At 41.1% G+C, this 24,549-nt stretch overlaps 1 protein-coding gene across 9 annotated transcripts in view; it reads left to right on the top strand.

Moving 5' to 3' along the window:
* Positions 1-24,549, top strand: part of LOC120530784 (nck-associated protein 5-like) — a 746,735-nt gene that overhangs the window by 587,658 nt on the left and 134,528 nt on the right. For 8 of the 9 annotated variants that reach the window (XM_039755382.1, XM_039755389.1, XM_039755381.1 and 5 more), the window contains one exon: positions 9,500-9,677. In XM_039755382.1, coding sequence (XP_039611316.1) covers positions 9,500-9,677 — 178 coding nt within the window. The remainder of the gene's footprint in view (positions 1-9,499; positions 9,678-24,549) is intronic. The other variant, XM_039755383.1, reaches the window with a different exon arrangement.

Here is a 24,549-nt window from a genome sequence, read left to right on the forward strand (position 1 = left end):
AAAACCGGGAAAAGAACAGAAGAGAGAGTAGGGGTCAGTACGGATTTTGAAGCCACCATGAATAGTTATGATAATTAATTGAATATACAGAGCATCAGGATTAAACTAAGATGAAGCTCTGAGAAGGCCATGTTAAAGTAATGTGTCTTCAGCAGTGTTTTAAAGTGCTCCACCGTATCAGCCTGGTGAATTCCTATTGGCAGATTTTAGGTGCCTAACAGCAGAAGGCCGCCCGCCTCACCACTTCTTTTAAGTTTTGCTCTTGGAATTCTAAGGAGACCCTCATTTGAAGACCTAAGGTTACGATTTGGAATTTAAAATGCCAGACATTCCGATATATAAGATGGAGCGAGATTATTTTTTATTATTATTATTTATATTTATACTCGCTGCTTGAGTTATATGAATGGCACCCCTTGGTTTCTATAGCGCACTTTTCAGCATTATTAGACTTCAAGGTCCTTTGGGGTGTATCGGTACCCTTAGCTCACACCCTTTACTTATCAAAACTGAGCTCGTCGGTTTCTACCAGAAAAGTAAGGAGCGCGCACCACTTGAGTTACATAAATGGCGCCACTCGGTGGACAGAGTGACTCCGGCTTAGGGACTCTAATTTTACCTTCTTCTGTTGGGAAAGTATTGTAATCGTTCAAAAAGTTATCGAGTCCGAAAATACAATTTTTTGGAATTGTCTGTCTGTGTGTATGTGTGTGTACAGCTGGACACCAGACAGCTGGAAAGAAAAAATACAATCTAAGGGGGTTCTGAGGTCGCGAGACCACCCAGCCCTCTCTAGGCATTCTACCTCACATAAATGAGGACTTCTGGCTTTTAACCCATCAATGTAGGGACATCACGGTGTTTTGATTAGGTGGTGGTGGCGCAGGTCGCCACCCCAGAAAACCGGAAAAAGAACAGAAGAGAGAGTAGGGGTCAGTACGGATTTTGGAGCCACCATGAATAGTAATGATAATTAATTGAACATGCAGAGCATCAGGATTAAATTAAAATGAAGTTATGAGAAGGCCATGTTACAGTAAAAGCTTAAGCTGTTGTGCATTGTGGCGCCTGGGATCACACAACCTGGTGACCCTCAGAAACACATCTTCTGATTGGCTGGTGACTTTGGCTCTGCCAGATCTCGTCCTATCAGAGTTTCTTCCAGTTTCCAGTTGTCTTTGGATTGTGTAGGACACCACTGGACTCAACGACACTTTGATTTTATTCTTGCAGTTTCTCTAAATGAAAGGCCTACATTTCTAAGGGTAATAACGCTTGGTCTCATTTCATTTGTTAGTGCCATTTTCTTGCCGTTATCTCTCTAATATTGCCCAAGTCGTACTTCAGAGGGTGTAGTAACACAGTCCGCTCCAACGCTGCTTTAAGACACACAGAGGGGTTTTGAAGTAATCAACAGACGTTGGGTCACCTGTGCAAATTGTGTTCTTCAACTTACAAGGCTTCATTTACTTTAATGGCTGCAGGTTGTAACCTATTAGTTGTTCCCTGAAGAAGGCCCATTTGTAACGTTCTGAAATTTCCTTTTTTCAGTTTTTGGTAACCTACACTTTAAATGTAAACCTCTGGCAGTTTACTTCTTACCTTTTCACCATTTTAGGTCATTCACTGCATTCCAACGGATTTCATTTGAAGACAAACCGAGGTGTTCTAAAACTTTTGATCGGTGGCTTCTTGCAGTATATACCATTCGACACATCTTGATGTCCGGTTATGCAAGACGTCAAGCTATTTTTGGACCTCTAGATCTGAAAGGTCCTAATTTATCTGCCATTTTTAGGCCATAGTTTGTACATAAAATTGCACCTTTATGATAGGAAGTAAACTAAAATCAGCAAAAATGATCAGAAGGGCTTGAAGTTGTGCAGGCCACGTCAATTGACTTCAAGTGTTCATCACACCCTAATAGTGTAGCAGTCACAAGAACACTCAGATTCTCGCTATTTTTAAATGGTGATTTATCACATATGGTCCACAAGCAGAGACGAGTAACAAAGTGAGTCAAAAAGAACACCTAAGGAATATATTAACTAAACGAAAAAAAACAAGAAAATAAACAATTCACACGTACACAAAACCCCACCCAAATTCCCCTCGGCAAACATTAGGAACTACATGATAAACAATGAATACTTACGACACAGTCCAGTACAGCAGGTGTGGGTTCCGATGGTGAACAGAATGAAAGCCTCCTGTGAAATGTAAAGTTTTGTCCTACCAGGTTCCTGTTGTAGCCTGAAGATTTGGTGTGACTGGGAGCGCTCCTCAGACGATAACGTATCCAACCATGACAAAATCACACGGACAAGCAGGCACAGGACAAGCACATGCGTTGGTCCAGATAGGAACTGTAATCCACGGTGGCTGTAGCTGTAAATCAATTAAGGGTGACACGTAGAAACAAATAGACACAGGAGATGGCGATCCCTTTCGGCATCTCTCGGCTCCTTTTTAAAGAGAACTTCTTTCTTCCCAGCTTCCCCTGTGTCATTCTGAAGCTGCCCAATGCTGTAATACTGCTGGGGATGATAAGATTTGTAGTCCATTGCTAATAGTGCTGCTACAATGGGGTACAAGGGCTCAAAGTTACTTTGTTTTAAAAAATGTCAAAGAAATGAGGATCAGCAATATAGAGATGTGGAGAGTCATTTTAATGGGATTTGAAGAAAATATGATATTTTTTCAGATTTGATTCTTTATCGGTGGTCTTCGCCCTCTAAGAGCCACTCTCCCAGGAGGTTAAAATTGACAGATTTCAAACATAAGAATGTAGGATGTTATTTTTGACAAATTGAGGGTCAGTGCTTAAATACTAATACAGTAAAAGTAAGAAATTTTATTTGTCACATAAACACGCACACACACTGGGGTGAGCAGCCATATAATTAAAAGTATACATTAAAAATAAATATTTAATATAAAAAGGTGCAGATTAAAAATACCCCAATAATTAGAGGTCTAATAAATGTAAAATGCCACACCATTTTCTAAGCATGCTTAATCTTAATCAGGGTCACAGGAGCCTATCTTAGCAAGCATAGGGCGCTAGGCAGGAACAGTTCCTTGTATGGGGACTTACACACACACACACACACTAGGGGGAATAGAGTGTCACCAATCCACCGAACCTGTATGTCTTTGGACCGTGAGAGGATGCCCTCCAGGACATAGAGAGAACTCGGGGTGTGAACCCTGGTCTCCTTACTGTGTGCCCCCCACAGTGCCACTTTGCCACCCCCATTCCAAAACCATGGGCAATGATATGGAGCTTCCAGCTACAGTATAATAGCCTTCCTTACTCTCGGAAGGCTTTCCTTTAGATTTTGGAGTGTGTCCGTGAGAACTTGTGCCCAAGAGCATTTGTGAGGTCAGGTTCTGATGTCGGCCGAGAAGTCCTGGCTCACAGTTAGCGTTAAAATCCATCTCAAAGGTGTTCAATGGGGTTGAGGTCAGGGCTCTGTGCAGGCCACTCAGGTTCCTCCTGGACCTGGCTTTGTGTACAGGGGAGAGACATGCTGGAAGAGACAACAACCTTTAACAGACCGTTGGCACAAAGTTGAAAGTGGACAGTTGTCTAGAATGCAGACACAGGGAGAACATGCAAACTCCACGCAAAGAGGACCCAGGACACAAAACAACAGGGATCACATGCAAACTCCACACAAAGAGGACCCAGGACACAAAATGTGGTCTCCTTACTGCAAGGCAGCAGTGCTACCCACGCACCAGTGTGCCGCCCCCATTCCAAAACCATGGATATTAATATGACGTTTGCTTCTATAACAGCATTCCCCACTCTGGGAAGGCTTTCCACAAGATTTTGGAGTTTGTCTGTAGGAACTTGTGCCCATTCATCCAATAGAGCATTTGTGAGGTCAGGTACTGATGTCGGAGGAGAAGTCCTGGTTCACAGTTGACGTTAAAATCCATCCCAAAAGTGTTCAATAAGGTTGAGGTCAGGACTTTGTGCATGCCACTCAAGTTCCTCCATGTTTTTATGGGGGATAGGGGACAGTCAGGCTGGAAGAGAGCAGGATCTTCTGTTGGCTTTTGGCACAAAGTTGGAAGTGCACAATTGTATAGAAATTAGACAAAGGGAAAACATGCAATCTCCACAAAGGAAGAACGTTAATCCTGGACTCCTTTCTGCGAGGAGCTTACAGCGCCAACACTGCGCCACCCAATTAATTATAAAAAATTTAAGAAAGCTAAATATAAATGAAAGATGCCAGTTTTTACAATATTAAGAAATGCCTAACAAGAGGACCATTAGTGTTTTCAGTAAAGCTCTTTCTCAGATTATGATCATTTTTGATCCTTTACTAGAGGTCTAGCCCTCTATGGACCTCTACCAGAGGGTGAAACCTGACACCTTTCCATAAGAATTGAGAAAATGAAGACTTGAAGCACGCATTCTAATATTTCAGATACGTTACTCAGAATTCTTATTTATTACATGCGTCTTGAAGTAAGTCATTATAGTTCTTCTAACGCCTTAGTTTTGGCCGGTTTACGCTAATGCCGAGTTTTTAAAATCTGAATCCTATTTTGTTCCTCTATACATGTGAGAATTATGTCCCTTGTGGCCAGGCACAGGAATGACAGGATACACGCCACGGGAAAAGTTGGGATTGCAGCTGGGTTGTCCCGTTTAATTAAATGAAATGTCCAACAAAAGAACGTCTCTTGGCAATTATTCTTCTTGCCCTTAGACTGAATGCAAAACAAATCAGCTCACCTTTAGCCACAGGTATGACGGGCCTGTCTGAGTGGAGCTCTGTCTGGTGGGTCTCTCTGGTCACAAAAAAATGCCTCCTCCCCGGGCAGCCAGGTTTCTTGTGGCTGGTGAACAGGAAGGGGCGGGGCTAAGTGCCATCACTGGGTGGTTTTCTCAGTACTGCAGGCAGAGAAGAGAATATTAGCAACAGCGCCCCCCTCTTATCCTGGCAGGTTATTACATACCTCAATCGAGCCCATGAGGAGATCCCATGACGCACACACCCCGTACACCTTTACTCGTTTATAGAATCTAATCTGAAAAGATGTCTTGCTTTCCATAATTATCAGATCAAAAAAGGCTTATGTCCAGAGCATAGTCACCATGGCAATCTTGGCAACTGCAACTTGACTGTGTTTTCAGCTTTCTATATTTAAGTGGTCTGTGTGTGGCAGAAATGTTTCACAGATCTTTGAAAACCAAGAACTTGGCCCGCCTTAGGCTTGAAAAGTCAATTAAAAGAAAATAGAATTTCATGCTTAGATTCAAACATTGTTGCTGATTCCGAGGCCTTAGTATCCTGGGGGCTACGTTAAAGAACTAGGTGCACAGCAGCTAAATGTCGTAGCCCTAGAGTACAATTAAGTACATTGGAAGAAGATAAATCACTAAGTGAGGCGAAAGCCATTTGAGAGCCTTACAAAGATAAAAAGTAGAATCTTAAAATCAATTTAGGAATGGGCAGTCAATGGCACGTTTGCAAAAAAAAATCCTCTCGCAGCTGCCTGAATCATCCCAGCTTTTCATGTTTGACACATTTCTAGTGTGGTGAATGCGCGTGAAGCGATTTATTCAACATTAAACTTGAAGTACATCTGCATTGAAAGCTTTCAGGCGGTGTTTATACTGGATAGCGTGCCGTTATCTGGCATATGGTGATGGTCCTGCTGGCAGCGTTAATAAAGACGTAATAAATTATAAACCGAATCTTTTTCAAAAGTATTATTTATGTGTCTTCATGTTTAGGAACGATCGCAAAAAAAATTATTTACTTTGTCTTACCAGGTTGCACTTCCTGGTTGTAGAACCCCCTTTGACTTCTCGTGCGGTTTGGTCCGGATTTCTCCTTCCTTGCTCTTACAGCTGATGTCACATTTCGAGTCACCTGGAATGTCGACTGCAGTTGCTTATGACTATGCCACTGCGTCCCAAACTTAGAATACTTGTCCCTTTTTTGTGACAGCCAATAACGTGCTGCCTGATGGAACCGGTACTCTGTATGAAGGGATAGCAGGTACGACGGGTACAGCCACAGTCTCCAACGTTCTTTTGTTTTTTTTTTTCCTTTTATGTAAATGGTTATTAGCTGCGGTGAGTTGAGCTGCAGTTTCAGCCCTTGTTCTGTTATGATGCATAAAAGCCAGACAGGTGAGCCTCTCTTCTGTTTTTGAGGTCCTGAACGTTCACATCCCTTACTCCTTTCCAAGTACTATACTTACGGGGTGAGCATTCATTTATTATCAGAAGTCATACCAACAAAGCCCACCCCTCCGACTAACCTGTCTGATTTTGTCGGGGTGAGTCGCAGACTTGCTGGAGTGAGTTGTGGGATATGTCCCATTTCGTGATTGGTGGTCAATGGAACCCGCCACCGACTGCCTGTCAATCGTGAAGATTATGTAAACAAAGGCTATGACTGAAAAGTCGTCTAATGTGACATGGCGTTAAGTCTCCTCTATGTTGTATACACTTCTCTGCTCCTTTCACCTAGTATGTTTTGCCAGTTCCTTTTGCCCTGATCTTGCCACTATCACCAATCCATCTGTGCCCAGCAGAAAGCCCCACTCTGGATAAAAGAATATGCTAACACCCAGTCATCTGCCACAGAGGGGTCCACATCAAGGAAGTGGATGGCATTTGGTGATAAGGCTAAGAGTGATGTTGCTTTGCATTTACCTGTTGGCCAATCAGAGAAGCAAAAATTATTGTACCACCTAGCTGAGAGTGTGCTGGCAGCTTTGTCCTTGGCAATGGACTCCCTCCTTCGTTGTCTCAAACTTATGATGAGCCTTAGAACTGAAACCCAAGATGGGCAAAGACCAATCATGCTTACACCCAGATGAATTAATAAAGTATATTTATGACCAGTGCATGAACTAAATCCAAAGAGGACTGTTTCATTGATGTTAGGTAGAATGCCCAGAGGGGACTGGGCGGTCTCATGGTCTGGAATCCCTACAGATTTTATTTTTTCTCCAGCCGCCTGGAGTTTTTTGTTTTTCTGTCCCCTGGCCATTGAACCTTACTCTTATTCGATGTTAATGTTGATTTATTTTTTATAATTATGTCTTTCATTTTTCTATTCTTTAATATGTAAAGCACTTTGAGCTACTGTTTGTATGAAAATGTGCTATAGAAATAAATGTTGTTGTTGTTGTTGGTACCCACTTCCCCATTCTGCCGGCAGTTAATACATGTGCACCAGTGCATACCGACACTTCACCCCCCTGACTAACCTGTACTTAGAAGACAATCTGTCCTTTCACCGAACTTTCACACTTCTGAGGGAAACTGTCTGAAATAGTGTCTGTATTTCATCGCACTTTTAGACCCTTCGAGGTCCATGCTCCTCCACAATGGGTTCAGTAGTTTTCAACCCACAACACCAGGGAGTACCGTCAGTCCCCCTTTTTGACTGAAACCACTGGTTATGACTGATATCTACAGTGCCTGTAGAGAGTATTCAGCATCTTGGACGTCTTCCCATTTTATTGTTATGCAGTATTGATTCACAGTGGGTTTAATTTGGCTTTTTTGACAACTGATCGACGGAAAAAAGAATCCTTGATGTCAAAGTGAAAAGAGATTTGTGCAAAAGTGTTCTAAATTATTAATCAGGGTTAGGGTTAGGGATTGGGATCAACAGAAAAAGAATCTTTAATGGCAAAGTGAAAAGAGATCTGTGCAAAATTGTTCTAAATTATTAATCAGGGTTAGGGTTAGGGATTGGGATCAACAGAAAAAGAATCTTTAATGGCAAAGTGAAAAGAGATCATCGTAAACTGCTCTAAATTATTAATAAGGGTTAGGGTTAGTGATTGAGATCAACAGAAAAAGAATCTTTGATGGTAAAGTAGCAAGAGATCTGTGCAAAAGTGGTCTACATTATTAATAAGGATTAGGGTCAGGGGTCGGGATCAACAGAAGAAGAGACCTTGATGTCAAAATGAAAAGAGATCTCGGCAAGCTGAAAATAACTGTTAACCCTTTGTATAGCATCAGTGCAGCGTCAGTCCGTCAGGCAATATGGAGGCTTGTTTGGACTTCACCAACAGAAGAGAGTCTCGTCTGTCTGATGTCTCATGTTTTAAGTGTTAAATTGGAATGGAAAAAAGGGGAAGGCTTGGCAGTTGTTAACTCTTTGCACAAGGTTGATCTGTCAGGCAGCACAAAGCCTTGTTCGGACTTCACAAACAGAAGAGAGTCTTGTCTGTCTGATGTCTCAGGGTTTAAGTATTAAATTAGAATGAAAGAAATTGAAAAGGCATGGCAGTCGTTAACCCTTCACACAGGGCTGGTCCGTCAGGCAGTACAGAGTCTTGTTCTTACTTCACAAACAGAAGAGAATCTCGTCTGTCTGATGTCTCGTGTTTTATGTATTAGAATAAAAGAAATGGAAAAGGCATGGCAGTCATTAGCCCTTCATACAGTGCCACTCCGTCGGGCAGTATGGATCCTTGTTTGGACTTCATCAACAGAAAAGCGGCTTGTCTGTCTGATGTCTCAGGGTTTAAGTACTTTGACCAAATTAAGACAAAAAAAAGGCTGCTGAACTCGTCATGGCTTTTAACCCATCACACAATGCCCGTTCAGAGCCAGCACCATCAGGCATCACGCTATTGGCTATCAGAAAAAAGTGGGTGAATACGGCTGTGCTGGTGGATCAGCGATCAGTTGGCAAAAGTGCCCAGGACTTTGATCTCCAAGTTGTGCAGTTTGACACAAATCGGCAACAAAAAGTTACGTCATGTGACATCGGCTTTAACTGATGGAAGGTTCGGCCCATACGGTTCAGAGGTTTGCACCCTCAACTGTAAAGACATTTCATGAACCTTGTCATCATCAAAATCCCAACTTGTGAGTATCGGGCAAGGGCAGGAGAGTGGGCACAAAGGTAACAGAGGGAAGATGAAGGACCTCGATACCGTACAAGAAGCTCACAGACACAAGTTTGCGTTACGCATTTCCTGTTAGCTGCCTTAAGGCTTAAGAAGTGCAATTAATGGGACGCTGGCAGAAGAAGTTGGCTCGTAATCCATAGCTATTGTTTACTTTTTAATTTGGCAAAATGAGAGAGAGGATCATTTTCTATCCTTTCTGTATAAATGAGTTTTCTGTAGAGTCGTCCATCTGCCCTCCAGCACCTTTGGAACAACTTCAGGGTTAAGTGGCCGTCTCCTTCACAGTCACTTCAGCCTGAGACCACTATGCTGTCACCAGGCACGATCCATCCTGTGCCCCCCGGTGTCCCACAGCAATCTGAGATAGAAAAATATATCATTATGTGTGCTTGAATAAATTGATATACTGCCTCAAATTGTAACCGACAGATTTTATCAAGGCTAGTTAGAAACATTTATCACTCAAAGGGTCCAGGGACAGAAAGATACAAAGAGGTTACTTTAAACATTAAAGCAGTGGGAGAAGCCAGCAGATTGAAGGAGGACGGTGTAATTTATCAGTGGAATCACTTTCTACCTGCAGAGTTGATAAGAAAGCCGCTCAGCAGACAGAAAATGGATCAAATCATGTTTCCTACAGGAGTGCGTCGAAGGGTAACTCCCAGGGCTCCGCTCCGCCTGGCGTCTCCATCAACACCCAAGGAAGCCACCAGAAAAGCAGCGAATTGAAGGCAGAACTGGGAATGCATAATGAAACCATGGTGAGTGGATTAGGAGCGACAGACAAAAATGGAGTAGAGTGGACGGCCCTGGTCTGGCTCTCCATTGATTGTAGGGGTTAAAAATGAACGCATTTCATGTTAAAGAGATCATTTAGGATATTTACAAAATCTCACTCTCTCTCTCTCTCTCTCTCTCTCTCTCTCTCTCTCTCCTTCTCTCCTCTCTCTCTCTCTCTCTCTCTCTCTCTATATATATATATAGCACATTGATTATTTTTGCCTTATTTTTAGTTTCACATACCTTTTTCTTATGTTTGAGTTATTGTGTCTTCTATAAATTATTTTATCCTTTTGCTAAGTTATCTTTTATGTTTATGTACCACATTTACGTATTTATTTATTTTACCATAAAGACTTTTGAAATTATACAAGAGAAAATAAATTTCTGTGCTACCTAGAATGATGTTTGCTTTCCAGGTAGATAGCTCTGTATAACTAAATGGAAAATGACATGGCCTTATGGACGAGGTTTTCTCTCCCTTGTGAAAGTGAAATTCCTAGGGATAAACTTCCTATTTCTTTTTATTAATTTTCATCAAAGAACTCCAAGATCTGGTGCTGAGGCAACTGTAAGAACAAAAGCATTTGATCAATAGCAATCATCCTGCAGATCCCAGCTTTACACATTTTTCTTTTTTTTCTTTTTTTCTTTCTTTCTTTCTTTCTTTCTTTCTTTCTTTCTTTCTTTGATAGATACATAGATATGAAAGGCACTATATAATAGATAGATAGATAGATAGATAGATAGATAGCACTTCCAAGTCTGCCCAGCATTTAACCAGTTTTTCTTTCTTTCTTTCTTTCTTTCTTTCTTTCTTTCTTTCTTTCTTTCTTTCTTTCTTTCTTTCTTTCTTTCATAAATAGATAGATACGTAGATATGAAAGGCACTATATAATAGATAAATAGCACTTCTAAGTCTGCCCATCATTTAACCAGTTTTTCTTTCTTTCTTTCTTTCTTTTTTCTTTCTTTCTTTCTTTCTTTCTTTCTTTCTTTCATAAATAGATACATACGTAGATATGAAAGGCACTATACAATAGATAGATAGATAGATAGCACTTCTAAGTCTGCTCAGAATTTAACCAGTATTTCTTTCTTTCTTTCTTTCTTTCTTTCTTTCTTGGATAGATACATGGATAGATATGAAAGGCACTATACAACAGATAGATAGATAGATAGATAGATAGATAGATAGATAGATAGATAGATAGATAGATAGATAGCACTTCTAAGTCTGCCCATCATTTAACCAGTTTTTCTTTCTTTCTTTCTTTCATTTTTTCTTTCTTTCTTTCTTTCTTTCATAAATAGATAGATACATTGATATGAAAGGCACTATACAACAGATAGATAGATAGATAGATAGATAGATAGATAGATAGATAGATAGATAGATAGATAGATAGATAGATAGATAGATAGCACTTCTAAGTCTGCCCATCATTTAACAAGTTTTTCTTTCTTTCTTTCTTTCTTTCTTTCATAAATAGATAGATACATTGATATGAAAGGCACTATACAACAGATAGATAGATAGATAGATAGATAGATAGATAGATAGATAGATAGATAGATAGATAGATAGATAGATAGATAGATAGATAGATAGCACTTCTAAGTCTGCCCAGCATTTAAACAGTCTTTCTTTCTTTCTTTCTTTCATAGATAGATAGTGTGACAGATAGGGGGCACTATCGCTCCCGCGAACCATCAGACTATATGCCAAACACCAAATAAAAGTCAAATAAGTTGACTTTATTACTAATAACAGTGCACAAAGCACCCTCCTCTCCACAATACACATAAACCAATTAATAATCACAATAATTAATAATAAACTCTCCACCACTCCCAGATGCGTTGCCACCCTTCCACCCAGCTCAGCTCAGCTCGTCGTCTGGGATTTCCTATAGTCCTTTTATATTCCCTGACCCAGAAGTGTTTCCAATCCCTCAGTCCATGTGATCTCCTATCACTTCTGGGTCAGATAAAAATCCTCTTCTTCATCCCGGAAGTACATCGTTCCTCTTGGCCATGTGACTCGGACGTACTTCCGGGGCGCAGGGCAAATAGTCACTGTTCCTCCTTGCAGCGCCTTCTAGCTGCCCCTGTGGTATCCAGCAGGGCTTTAAAGGAAAACTCCAATGTCCATAATTCCCTGCTGGCATTCGGGGCACCTCCATGCTGCAGAGAGGGCTCCACCTGGTGGCCTTGGGGTATTAGCTGGGATGAATGGCCGGCCATAATCCACAATATATAGATATGTAGATAGCACTTCTACTAAGTCTGCCAAGTATTTAACAAAATTTTATCTGAAGAAAATAACATTTCACACAATCAAGTTGAACGTATTCAACAAATGACTTCATGCAAAAAGACATTTTCTCCTCAGGGATTAACAAAATATATCAAATAAAAAAAAATCAAACCAAATTAGTCAAAGTGGATAAAAAAAGAAAAAAAACAAAGAGACAAAAAGTAACAAAACAAAATAGAACCCCCACCCAAGTGAAAGAGAGGAGAGCCAACAGCATAGGACAAAAAAAAAATTATATTAAATAAGGAAAGAAATAAGGAAACAATGCCCACCCCCCAGAAAATATCAATGCTTATTCTGAAATTTTATTATTCTCAAATTATTTTTTGATGAAGAAGAAGGTAGCATTGCATACAATGAATTCAGAAACAGGAGCACAACAGAACTCAAGTCCCACCTGAGTGACTGCCAGGAAGAACAGAAAGGGCAATCATAGTTAAAGAAACAAAATGATTGTTTTTTTGTTGTTTTTCCCACATATAGATGCTTATTCTAAAAGATTATCTCAATTATCATCTTTTTTTTTTGAAGAAAATAACATTGCATACCATCAAGTTGAACTTCGTCAACAATTGACTTAATGCGAAAATAAAATTTTCTCTCAGGGATTAACAAAGTATATGAACTCAAAAAAGAAAAAAATATCAAAATAGTCAAATTAGAAAAAATAAACTAAAAACCACCTAACAAAATAGAATTCAGTCCCCATCCGAGTGGGAGAGAGGAGCGTCAACAGCATGGGCAATAAATACATACATACATACATACATAATTAAATAAATCAATGAAAATGTCCTCCTCACATATATAAATGCTTATTCTCAAATTTTATTTATCCCATTTTTTTTCTCTTTTATTTGAAGTCAATAGCAGGAAAAAAAACAAATTCATCCCCCAACCAAATGAAAGAGAGGAGAGCCAACAGCAGGACGAAAATAGTGAGAAATAAAATTATTGTAAAATGTTATTAATCTTATTTTGTTTTTCACTTTTAAAACAATCCTCCTTTTGTGTTTCTCAAGTTCAGTCCGGGGGTCCCCTGCGACTCCAAATGGTGCGTAATCAGTGAGCCCTTTTACCTCTAATTGATCTCACTGTTTCATCAGCCTGTGCTTTACTTTTCTTTTCTTAACCTTGAATTCATAAAAATCACAATTTACATTTCAAACAAATGAAGACATATTTGTATTTTTGCCGTGGTGCTTAAATCTCTTTTGTTATTCTCCTATTAATTCACCTTTTCTGCTCCCTTAATTGTATCCTAATAACGACAATTAACGACAAGCAGAGCTGGTGATTTCTCTATTTATTCATTTTTTTGTATACATTTTTCTGTGGAGTTTGTTCGTATTTAAGGTTTTCTACTGCAGTTTTCTTGTTGCACCAGAATTTGGATTGTGTTTCTCTAGTTCTGAATATTTTTGACGCCATTTTTCTTTCTAACCGGAGTTGTCCACCTGTTGCTAGGCACCGTAGCTTTGAGAGTTGCTAGGGGCGGAGTCACATGGGTTGCAGTGACAACTGCAGTGTTGTAAGGTCCACTTGTAACGGCCGACCCCTTGCCCAGACTGGCCACTACACTACCAAGACTTATTCCTTGGATCACCTGAGGTCTAATAACAAGCCGTACTCCTTAGAAATTCTCTTACTTTTCCCGACACAACAAAATAACCAGAAAGCAGTAACAGATATCTAAAATTAAACATGGATATATATTGGAAAATGGAAAAGACAAACAAATATTCAATAATATATATACATATGTGTGTGCATAAAATACTACAATCCCAAATGTCACCAATGACTAATTATTATATAAGACACGAACATACTAATATTTACATTGAACCCTCCCTTGCCCCTAAATAATAAGTAGAAACACGTAGCACAAATACAAACACGGATCAGGTAAACACAGCGATTGAAATGTGGTGATAAATGAGTCCAAAATCAAGTCCGGCGGTATTGATACTGGCCGTAGTGTTATTGTGCTTCTCTCCGAAAAACAAAACGACCTCACCGCGAAAAGTCCTGACAATGGCTGGTGTGAATCCGAACCCCGGGGTTTCTCAGCTGTCGTGATGTTGAATCATATGTTGAAAAAGCAAGCAGTGGAGTCAAGCAATGATCGGCAGTGATGAGTTTGTAAATGATTAGATAAATTGTCTCCTTTCTCCTCTCGATTTGTCTCCTCTGTCTCTCTCCTCTTGCCTTCGCTGCGCCTTTTTAAATACAGAATGTCCCGGATGTATCTGGTGAGTTTAACGGGTGATTCCCGTCTCGGTGCTGCGGTCTCTCTCCATTATCCTTCCCTTCATCACTTACAGGGACAACATTTACTGACGCACACATAACGGACGGTAAATGGGAGATGAAAAGAAACACACTCAGCACAAACATACTATTATTATGTAGCCCTGCTGCACAGTTTTCCTGTACCAATTGGGCTATTTTTGATCGACATTTGTTGGGACTTTCGCCTTTTGCAGTTTTTGACTCTACTAAATCTTCCAAATTCAACATGGTATCTTGGGCGGCACGGTGGCGCAGTGGGTAGTGCTGCTGGCTCGCAGTAAGGAGACCCGAGTTCGCTTCCCAGGTCCTCCCTGCGTAGAGTTTGCATGTTCTCCCTGTGTTTGTGTGAGTTTCCCCCCACAGTCCAAAGACATGCAGGTTAGGTGCATCGGCAATCCTAAATTGTCCCTAGTGTGTGTGCCCGGGGTTTGTTTCCTGCCTTGCGCCCTGTGTTGGCTGTGATTGGCTCCAGCAGACCCCCGTGACCCCTGTAGTTAGGATATAACGGGTTGGATAATAGATGGATGGAACACGGTATCTAGGGCTCTTTTATTAACCTTCCTCTCCTCCACATAATTACCATGTTTTTGTCCATCTGTCGTCCTGTTTGTTACTATTCGCACTTGCCTATGTACTTTATCCTTGAAAAATCTCTGTGGGACCCCCATTGTATGATGATATGTACAAATTCTATTAACTCTCCAATATTTCTGATGGTGGTCTGTTCCAATTCCTTTGCTATTGCTGCCGCCCTGCTTTCTAGTGTACTTTGGCCTAATTTTTTTTTGGACAAGTGTGCTGTTTTTAAGGTGTCCATTTTTGAAGGACCCGGCAAACTTGCCCAGCAGCTTAAAGGGTCTGCTATCGGATCGCTTCCCCTTCTGAGTTTACAGACAGACGGCTACCTTTTGGCTCTTTTCTGGTGTCTGACCCTTACTCTTAAATTGCTTGACCTCATAGCTATTTTCACGGCACTGCGGTCCTCAAATTCTGTGGCATTCCCACAATGGCTGTGTCTGGAGGCCCTGCCCCCTTAGGCTCAACCTAAAGGGACATAACATAAAAAAACTAATAAATACATACTGTAAGTAGCATTACAACTAAATAATAATAGCAAAGTACAAACGGAGAAATCAAAAACATATTTAATAACATTTAATAGCACAAAAATCCATCGAAAGCAATAGAATTAATAATGAGGAGAATGGAGACTTGAGTCAGGGGTGAAGTCCTGTCACTAGGCCACGACTTAACCTTTCTTCCTGGTTTTCTTGGTTGTTATTGGCTCTCGGTACTTGAGCAGGCCTTGTGGTGGACCCCTGTCAAGGATTGGTCCCTGCAGATGCGGCCAAGATAGGCTCAAAATTCTGGCAGCTGTCGTTTGGATTAAATGGGAATTGAGAATGCATGTGATTGTGTGTACCACACCTCATTGAAAAGCAGTATATAAAATAGAGATTGGTCGCCAGATAATGTTGCTTTTACTTCAGATGCATTGTTAGATTGTCAGATTCCAAACAAAGAGAGGCTTAGCTCATCCCAGTAAATTGGTTTCCCAAAGCATTAACAGCACAGTAGACAATGATCTGAGAAAATACGCCGCTCTGTAAGGGAGAAGAAGTCCTGCAGGCACCTTTGTTCCCTGTATCTAATCGTAATGCTTCTTTAAAAGCCGTCAGGTTCTATGCGTCAACTCCATGACTTGCTATTTTGTTTCATCAGTGGCCACTCATTAAGTGTGATAAGCCACCCCTTGGCAGCAATGCTCCACAATCACAGAATAAGATTAGCTCCACAACCCGGCGTGTAAACAAGGGCTTACCTCCCTGATTACCATCTAGAATTCACTTCACAACTGAATTGACCAGTAATGATCTCATTAAATTAAAGATGATACATTAATAGAACTGGACAAAGTGGCATTGAGAATGTTATGTTTGAGAATCTCAGATGTACAGAATGGTGAGTATATGGTCTGTGGACTGGTAGAATGTTCATGAAGCAAAATCAAGGACGTTCATGTCGGAGTCAGCCGACGCAGGTAGGGGGTCATTGTCCTGGTTGAGGAGTGGTAGAACTTTCAACAAACAAAATTGAGGATGTTCATGTTGGAGTCTGCAGCCACAAGTAGGAACTCAATGTCATGAACTAGCAGTAGTAGAACTTTCAGCCAACAAAATCAAGATGGTCATGTCAGCGTCAGTAGCCACAGGTAGGAACTTATTGTCCTGGTTAAGGAGTGGTAGAACTTTTAATTATTAAAATCAAAGATGGTCATGTCAGAGTCAGCAGCCACAGGTAGGAGGGCATTGTCCTGGTCAAGGAGTAGTAGAACTTTCAACAAAAGAAATCAAGAAGGTCATGCTAGAGTCAGCAGCCACCAGTAGGAACTCAATGTCATGCACTAGCAGTTGTAGAACTTTCAGCAAACAGAATCAAAGATGGTTAAGTCAGCGTCAGTAGCCACAGGTAGGAACTTAATGTCATAGATTAGGTGTGGTAGAACTTTCAATAAACAGAATCAAAGATGGTCGTAGGAGTCAGTAGTCAAAGTAGGAATGCAATGTCGTGGACTAGGAGAGGTAGAATTTTCAGTAAGAAAAATCAAAGATGTTCATGTTGTAGTCAGAAACCACAGGTAGCAGGCCTTTGTCCTGGTCTAGGAGTGGAACAGCTTTCAACATACAGAATCAAACATGGTCATATCAAAGTAAGTAGCCACCAGTAAGAACTTAAATGTCATGGACTAGCTGTGGTAGAACTTTCAGTAAACAGAATCAAGATGGTCGTGTCAGCGTCAGTAGCCACAGGTAAGAACTCGTTGTCCTGGTCAAGGATTGGTAGAACTTTTAATTATTAAAATCAAAGATGGTCATGTCAAAGTCAGCAGCCACAGGTAGGAACTCATTGTCATGGACTAGGAGTGGTAGAAGTTTCAGCAAACAGAATCAAATTCATGTAGTACTCAGCAGCCACAGATAGGAACTTAATTTCATGGACTAGGAGTGGCAGAACCTTCGATAAACAAAATCTAAGGTATTTATGTTGGGATCAGTAGCCACAGGTAGGAAGTCATTGTTCTGGTCAAGGAGTGGCAGAAACTTCACTAAACAAAATCAAAGATGTTCATTTCAGAGTCAGCAGGCACAGGTAGGAGCTCATTGTCATGGACTAGGTGTGGTAGAACTTTCAGCAAACAGAATCAAAGATGGTCGTAGGAGTCAGTAGTCAAAGTAGGAACTCAATATCGTGGACTAGGAGAGGTAGAATTTTCAGTAAGAATAATCAAAGATGTTCATGTTGGAGTCAGAACTGGTAGGAACTCATTGTCATGGACTAAGAGTGGTAGAACCTTTGCTAAACAAAATCAAGGATGTTCATGTCAGAGTCTGAAGCCAAAGGTAGAACCTTAATGTTATGAATTAGGAGTCCCAAAGCACATAATCCCCAGAAACACTTCCAATAAAGCCTGCTATCACAATGAAACCCTGGCTGATAACCAAGCAAACATGGAGTCTTTATAAAGAAAAAGATTTATTCTTCACAAAACCGCTTGTAACAAGAATGACGCTCTGTTGGAGCACAAAAGGCAAAAAATGGAGTTGCCTGTAAATCCATAAGGTAATGAATTCCAAAGCAAACAGTAGAGATACTGATAGAATTGTCAAAATACAGAGCAGAGCATCAAAATATCTAGAAATCCAATCCATCAAGTAAACACAAGTCAACTCACCACTCCATGCCACGTTCGAAATGAACCACCAGGAAGCTGTGCAAGACTCTCTGGATTTATTAGGTCAGTCCCTGGGCAGTGATTGCAAAACGCCTGGACCATAACACACAGCAGCCAATCAAAAACATAGAATAATGCACATAATCTACAATGGTACCATTAACATTAATAAAAAAGACTCAAAAACAGACATAAAACATGAATTTGTACCCCAGCCAGGAAACAGGACATTCATTTTAAAAGAGCAGGTAAAACACAAAGTCATCCAAGGAAGCCAGGCCTACTGCTGTTTCATTTCTAGCAGGCGTGTTAAGAGTGTCACACACTCAAATAGTGACAATTCCATGTCTGACCAGGGGGTGGTGAGGTGCACTGACTTTTTATCTCAATCCTCTGCAGACCATTCATGGGAAATTCTACAGGGTTCTGGTGCTCGTGACGATGTCACTTCCTGCCCAGATGACGTCAGTTCTGGTTCCGGTGCCCGTGATGATGTCACTTCCGGTTTTCGGGACGAACCACCCACTCGGAAACTCAGTCATGGTACTCTCCCACCTGGTTAATTTTCAGGTCCAGTCCCCTTCTCTTCTGGGATCTTCACATCCTGCCGACTATGCCACTGTCACAGAAATGGACAGGAGACATAAAAAAAAAAGGTTTTGGGGCAGCCAGCCATGTATTATGCCTTGGTTGCAAAAGGGTTAATTATCAAGGAGTTGTGTCTGGTTCAATGTCCAAAACATAACTGATTGCAAAGATGGCAGCTGGACCGGAAGTGATGTCATCTGGGCAGAAAATAACCAGGTGGGAGAGTACTGTGGTCGAGTTTCCGAGTGGGTGGTTCGTCCCGGGGTTTGGAAAGACCAAGTACATGCTCTGTTCCCAAAACACAAAACTGGAAGTGACATCATCACGGGACGCAAGAACTGGAACTGATATCATCTTGGCATCACGGGCGCCAGAACTCTGTGGAATTTTCTGTGAATGGTCTGCAGAGGATTGAGAGAAAAAGTCAGTGCACCTCGCCACCCCCTGGTCAGACATGGAATTGTCACAATTCGAGCTCTTTAGCTGCCTCCCATGTGTGACAAGAGATTTACCTTAAAAACAAAGGGGCAAACGCTGTTTTGGCTGTGGCCGACTCTAGTGCTGGTCCTCCCATGATGCCCCCTGCTATACTCGTCTCTTTACGTTTGCTCTCGACTCTATCAAATATGTCGGTAGTATAATAGAATCTCGATGCAGCCATTTCGTGCACATCACCAATATCCACAACATAAAGTGAAGGAAGAGCATCACTTATTTCTGTTTAAGGAGGTTTTTCTCTTAATTGGCCCCCGTTTACTTGGCACACCTTAAGCTAATTTAATGCATGAGTTGCCGCCGGCAGATTTGTTAACTTTTTCTTAGTTAAGGAAGGTGTTTGTGCGCACAGCTCTACTCTTTTTTTTATTTTCTATGGCTAATCAGCACACCACACACTGTTTCTGAAGCGCTAATTAAATAAATGACTTTTTGCCTGCATGTTTGCAGCTATGAAGGTTCAGCGGACCTGAAATGAACTTCTGGCCACAGATGGAAATGATTACATGCTGTAAAACACTTTTAATCTTCTTTTTAGAGGCACACACACACACACAACAAGATTATGATTTTATTTGTGTCGTGAAGAAGTGGAAAACGGAGGTGAATTTTATTTTAGCACGTTACAATCCATTCCTCGTCAGAGGGGATGTCAAACTCGATGATCTCGCTGCCTGAGGATGTCAGATTACACAAACCAGCCTTGGCAGGGAGGTGACAAACTACACGACTCCTGGACGACTTTTCAGCCCAGTTTCACATTTCTCAAGTACTGTGCGCTCCCCTCGTTTCCTGAAATCAAATAACACGCAACCTGACAGAGTCGGTGCTGTACGAATGCTTCAACCGAGTTCAAGAGCACAATCTCAGCCCGTTTCCCCCTTTTTTTTTCTTTCTATTCTGTTGTGGTTACTTAAAATACGAGACATCAGAACAGACGAGTCTCTCTTTTGTTTATCAGGTCCAAAATCACCTGCATTCCCTATTCCTCATAGCTGCCTGCTGCAAGTAGTAAAGGAAGTCGGGTGGATTAGGAGTGGAGCTACAAGCACGGATAGGAGGGGCCAAAGGGCAAATTACCGGTAAAAGAAAAGACCGGGGGCGGAGCTAAAGGTCATTCCTGACAGTTTAGTAGTATTTCATTTCCATAGTCTTTGTGCACCCCTGTGATTTTTGGTTGTCTAGTCTAACATACCAAGTGACTCGAGGGGTGCACTCCGTGTGCGCGAGAGCCGACAACTAACGAGTGTTCAGGCGGAAGTGCGAGGGGCAGTCAAACAGTTCATGGAATTGTGATGTATTGTCTGGGCACGTGACATTGCACACACTTGTTTGGCGGTCTTGTCCTTATGATGAATGACTCTGATCGGAGTGTTTGGTCCTTTTTTTACTCCCTTCATATGACTCACTTTCTCAAGCGATAATCTAATTCTGTTACTTCTAGTCCTCTGCCGTCCATCTGCCCCTAAGTTATAACACGTTCTGTGGCTCTGTGGTGTGTACTTGCCTTCTTTTCTCTCCACCATTAAGTTGCAAACCAATTAACACAGATGCACCAACATTATAATATCTTAGTACAATACAGGAAGGATGTGCAAGAAAGAATGCTTGCAATGTCTTTAATTAAAGTCTTGTAAATTCTGATCATCCTGTTTTATATGAGCAAAATAAATAAAACTTAATATAAGCAGTCCACAGTTAGAAAAATTTAAGATTTTCCACACCAGGACAGTTCATTTGGTTGCTGTGCTTCTGTTATATGCCATTTGGTATGGGATTCGTAAAAACAGTGCTAATGTTTGTAATACTCCATGTCCCGGAATGGCAAATTCAATGTATTTTATTGCTACAAATGTCTGTGATGCGCCACCTGTTGGAATGATGAGTGCATGGCATTTTATTGTTACAAATGTCTGTGATGTGCCACCTGTTAGAATGACGAGTGCATGGCATTTTATTACTACAAATGTTTTTGTTGTGCCACCTGTTTGAATGACGAGTGCATGGCATTTTATTGTTACAAATGTCTGTGATGTGCCACCTGTTAGAATGACGAGTACAAGGCATTTTATTACTACAAATGTCTGTGATGCGCCACCTGTTGGAATGACGAGTACAAGGCATTTTATTGTTACAAATGTTTGTGGTGTGCCACCTGTTGAAATGACGAGTGCATGGCATTTTATTGTTACAAATGTTTGTGATGTACCACCTGTTGAAATGACGAGTGCAAGGCATTTTATTACTAAGGCATTTTATCACTACAAATGTTTGTGAGGCCGCACCTTTTGCAATGATAATTGCAAGAAATTTTATCATTACAAATGTTTTGTGATGCACATTCTGTTGGAATTATGAATGCAATTGATTTTATTACTAAAAATGTTTGTGATTCGACATTTATTAACATGACAATTGTGATGCGTCCTCAGTTGCAATGACAACTGGAATGCATATGTCTCTATTACATGAGATGTGTAAAAGCAGTGTTGATGCTTGTGATGCACCATCTGTTGGAATGACAGAGACATAGCAAATGGACAGACACACAGTCAGAGACACAGACACGTATCCTTTCACTTGCTGTGCTACCCATCTAAGATGGTTTGTAATATAAGTAATCAATGTACGCCTTTGTGTTAAAGTTTACATTGCACCATGCGATGCATTTGTCTCTGTTATATGCCATTTGCAGTGCATTGTATTACCAAAATGTTTTTGATGCACCATCTTCTGGAATAGCAGAGACATAGCAACTGTACAGACACACAGACACACTGACACTTATCCTTTTAGTAGCTGTGCTACCCATCTAAGACGAACTGAAATATTACGTAATCAACACAGACCTCAGCATTAACATTTGAAATGCACCATGCAATGCATATCTCTCTGTTATATGCCATTTGGGATGGGATTCATAAAAGCAGAGTTAGTGTTGGTGGAATCACAAATGCAAGCCATGTTATTTCTACAAATGTTTGTGATGTGCCATCTGTTGGAATAGCAGAGAAATAGCAACTGTACAGACACACCGACACACTGACAGTTATCCTTTTAGTAGCTGTGCTTCCCGTCTAAGACTAGTTGAAATATTATGCAATCAACACAGACCTCAGAGGTAACATTTGAAATGCACCATGCAATGCATATCTCTCTGTTATATGCCATTTGGGATGGAATTTGTAAAACAGAGTTAATGCTGGTGGAATGACAAATGCAAGCCATGTTATTACTACAAATGTTTGTGATGTGCCATCTGTTAGAACGACAAACCCAAGGCATTTTATTACTGCATGGATTATAAAATACATTCCAATAGATGGTGCACTGCAGACATTAACGCTGAATACACTGATGTCTATGTCGATTTCTCAGATTTCCACTCATCTTAGGCGGGTGGCACAGCTAGTAATCCCATTATACGCTCCCCACACTTGCATGTCTGACAACATCTCTTCAGTCAGAGACGTAGTTATCTCTGTTCTGCCTGAACATACGATAGTAAACATTTTTTTTCTTGGACATTATTATAAAGTATATGAGGTAAATAACATATAAAACATGTAATTTTTGGATGGGTTACTCTTTTAAGTTGCCATGTCTTGTGGCTTAGGTGATTGTTGTGCACGGGAGACACACAATTACAATTCAGCTCACTTGAAGTATAACGATGTACTAAATATTAATAAAATTCACCGATAATGAAGCATTAAGCAGCTCGGTGCCAAACAGCCCTGCCAAGAGTAGGCTAATCTAAAATAACGGCTCCTCAGCCTTGTTTTAAATGCCGAGACTGATGTTGCATTAGTTGGCCAAGGATCAGCAACCTGATAAATAAAGTCTGAGCCGTCTACGCGGGCTTTGTTTATGTCTGCCGTCACTTCCCTGAAACGCACGGTTAGCGTTAACCATTACTGAGTAAGAAGGAGCGCGTGCAGGTGCTCCTTGTATTTTGCTGAAATGGCACCATTTGCATTCTAGAGGTGAACATCCATCTTCGTTCTTAGGATTTAATATTAATGTCATGAATTGTTTGGCTTTAACCTTTAAGAAAAAAGTCTTACAGGTATTTAGAATTTATTTCCTCATAAGTAATATAAGAATGGGATCTTGTAACAACTTTAGGTAAAACCGAGAAATCACTGCTGCCTTGAGTCCTTCAATAGGTGGCCATCCATCCCTTTTCAGGCCACAAAGGTAGGATCCGATTTTACCGGCGTCTGACGCAAGGCAGGAAGCAATGAATTGGGACAATGAATCCCCCCCGAGAAAAAGCCCACCCAGATAGGGAGAGCTGCCATCTCCACTCATCCTGAACACAGGATGATGAGGTGACAGCACTAACCTCTGTGCCACCATGCCATAATATTTTCGGATCTTATTGACTTATTCTGTTTGTGAGCTAAGAGTAATCTAGCAGACACACACACACGCACACACTCACGCACACACACACACTCACACACACACACACACACACACACACACATGTGAGCGCGCTCAGCCTGGTCCAGTTCCTCATCCTCTACCTGCTTCCTAAAATAAACTTGATAGATATGTCTTGCAGAAAATGCAAATGAAGGACCCGGGTGTTGACACTTTGTTCAATTATGTTTGTCACTGTGCCTCTTTTTTTTTTTTTCTTCTTCTTTTCCATTTTGAATTTGTCTCAAGTCTGCCTTTAATTGCACCCCGTGTTGCTGATTGATTCAGAGGCTGAAGGTGACACAAATCCTCGGGAAAATTGCTATGAATTTTGGCAGCCGCAGGCACTTTCTCTGTGAAACATTCTAATTGGCAGGCCTGTAGCCCATAAGAGCAGGCCAAGCCAAGATGCCCGAGAGCAAATTGGACCGCTCAGTCCTGTACCGTATAGTGCCATCCATAATGTGGGCGACAAAGACACACGTCTCCTTGATTTGCTCCCCCCTGTTCCAGAGTTTAAAACTCCAAATCACGCAATTCAGGCATCGTGATTAAAGTGTACATTGCAGGCTTTCATTTCAGCGGATTTGCACACATTACAGTCACACAACACTTTATCTACATGTCCCTCCATTTCAGGGCACCATAATGTTTGGGTCACTTGGCATCCCAGGTGTTTGTGATTCCTCAGGTGGGTTTCACTGCTTCATAAGAGACCAGTAGTTGCCGGTCTGAGATCAAGGGCTGTGCCAGTGAATGTCAAAGAAGCCATCATGAGGCTGAAACATAAGAATAAAACCATTGGAGACTTCAGGAAAACCTTAGGATGGCCAAAATCAACTGTCTGGAATATCATGAAGAAGAAAGAACACACTGGTGGGCTCAGTAATCACAAAGAAACTGCAAGGCCAAGGAAGACCTCCACCGCTGATGAGTGAAGAATCCTCATTGTGGTTAAGAAAAAGCCCCCAACACCTGTGCGACAGACTTCAGG

This window comes from Polypterus senegalus, chromosome 6, assembly GCF_016835505.1.
Source record: "Polypterus senegalus isolate Bchr_013 chromosome 6, ASM1683550v1, whole genome shotgun sequence".
Classification (NCBI taxonomy): Eukaryota; Metazoa; Chordata; class Cladistia; order Polypteriformes; family Polypteridae; genus Polypterus; species Polypterus senegalus.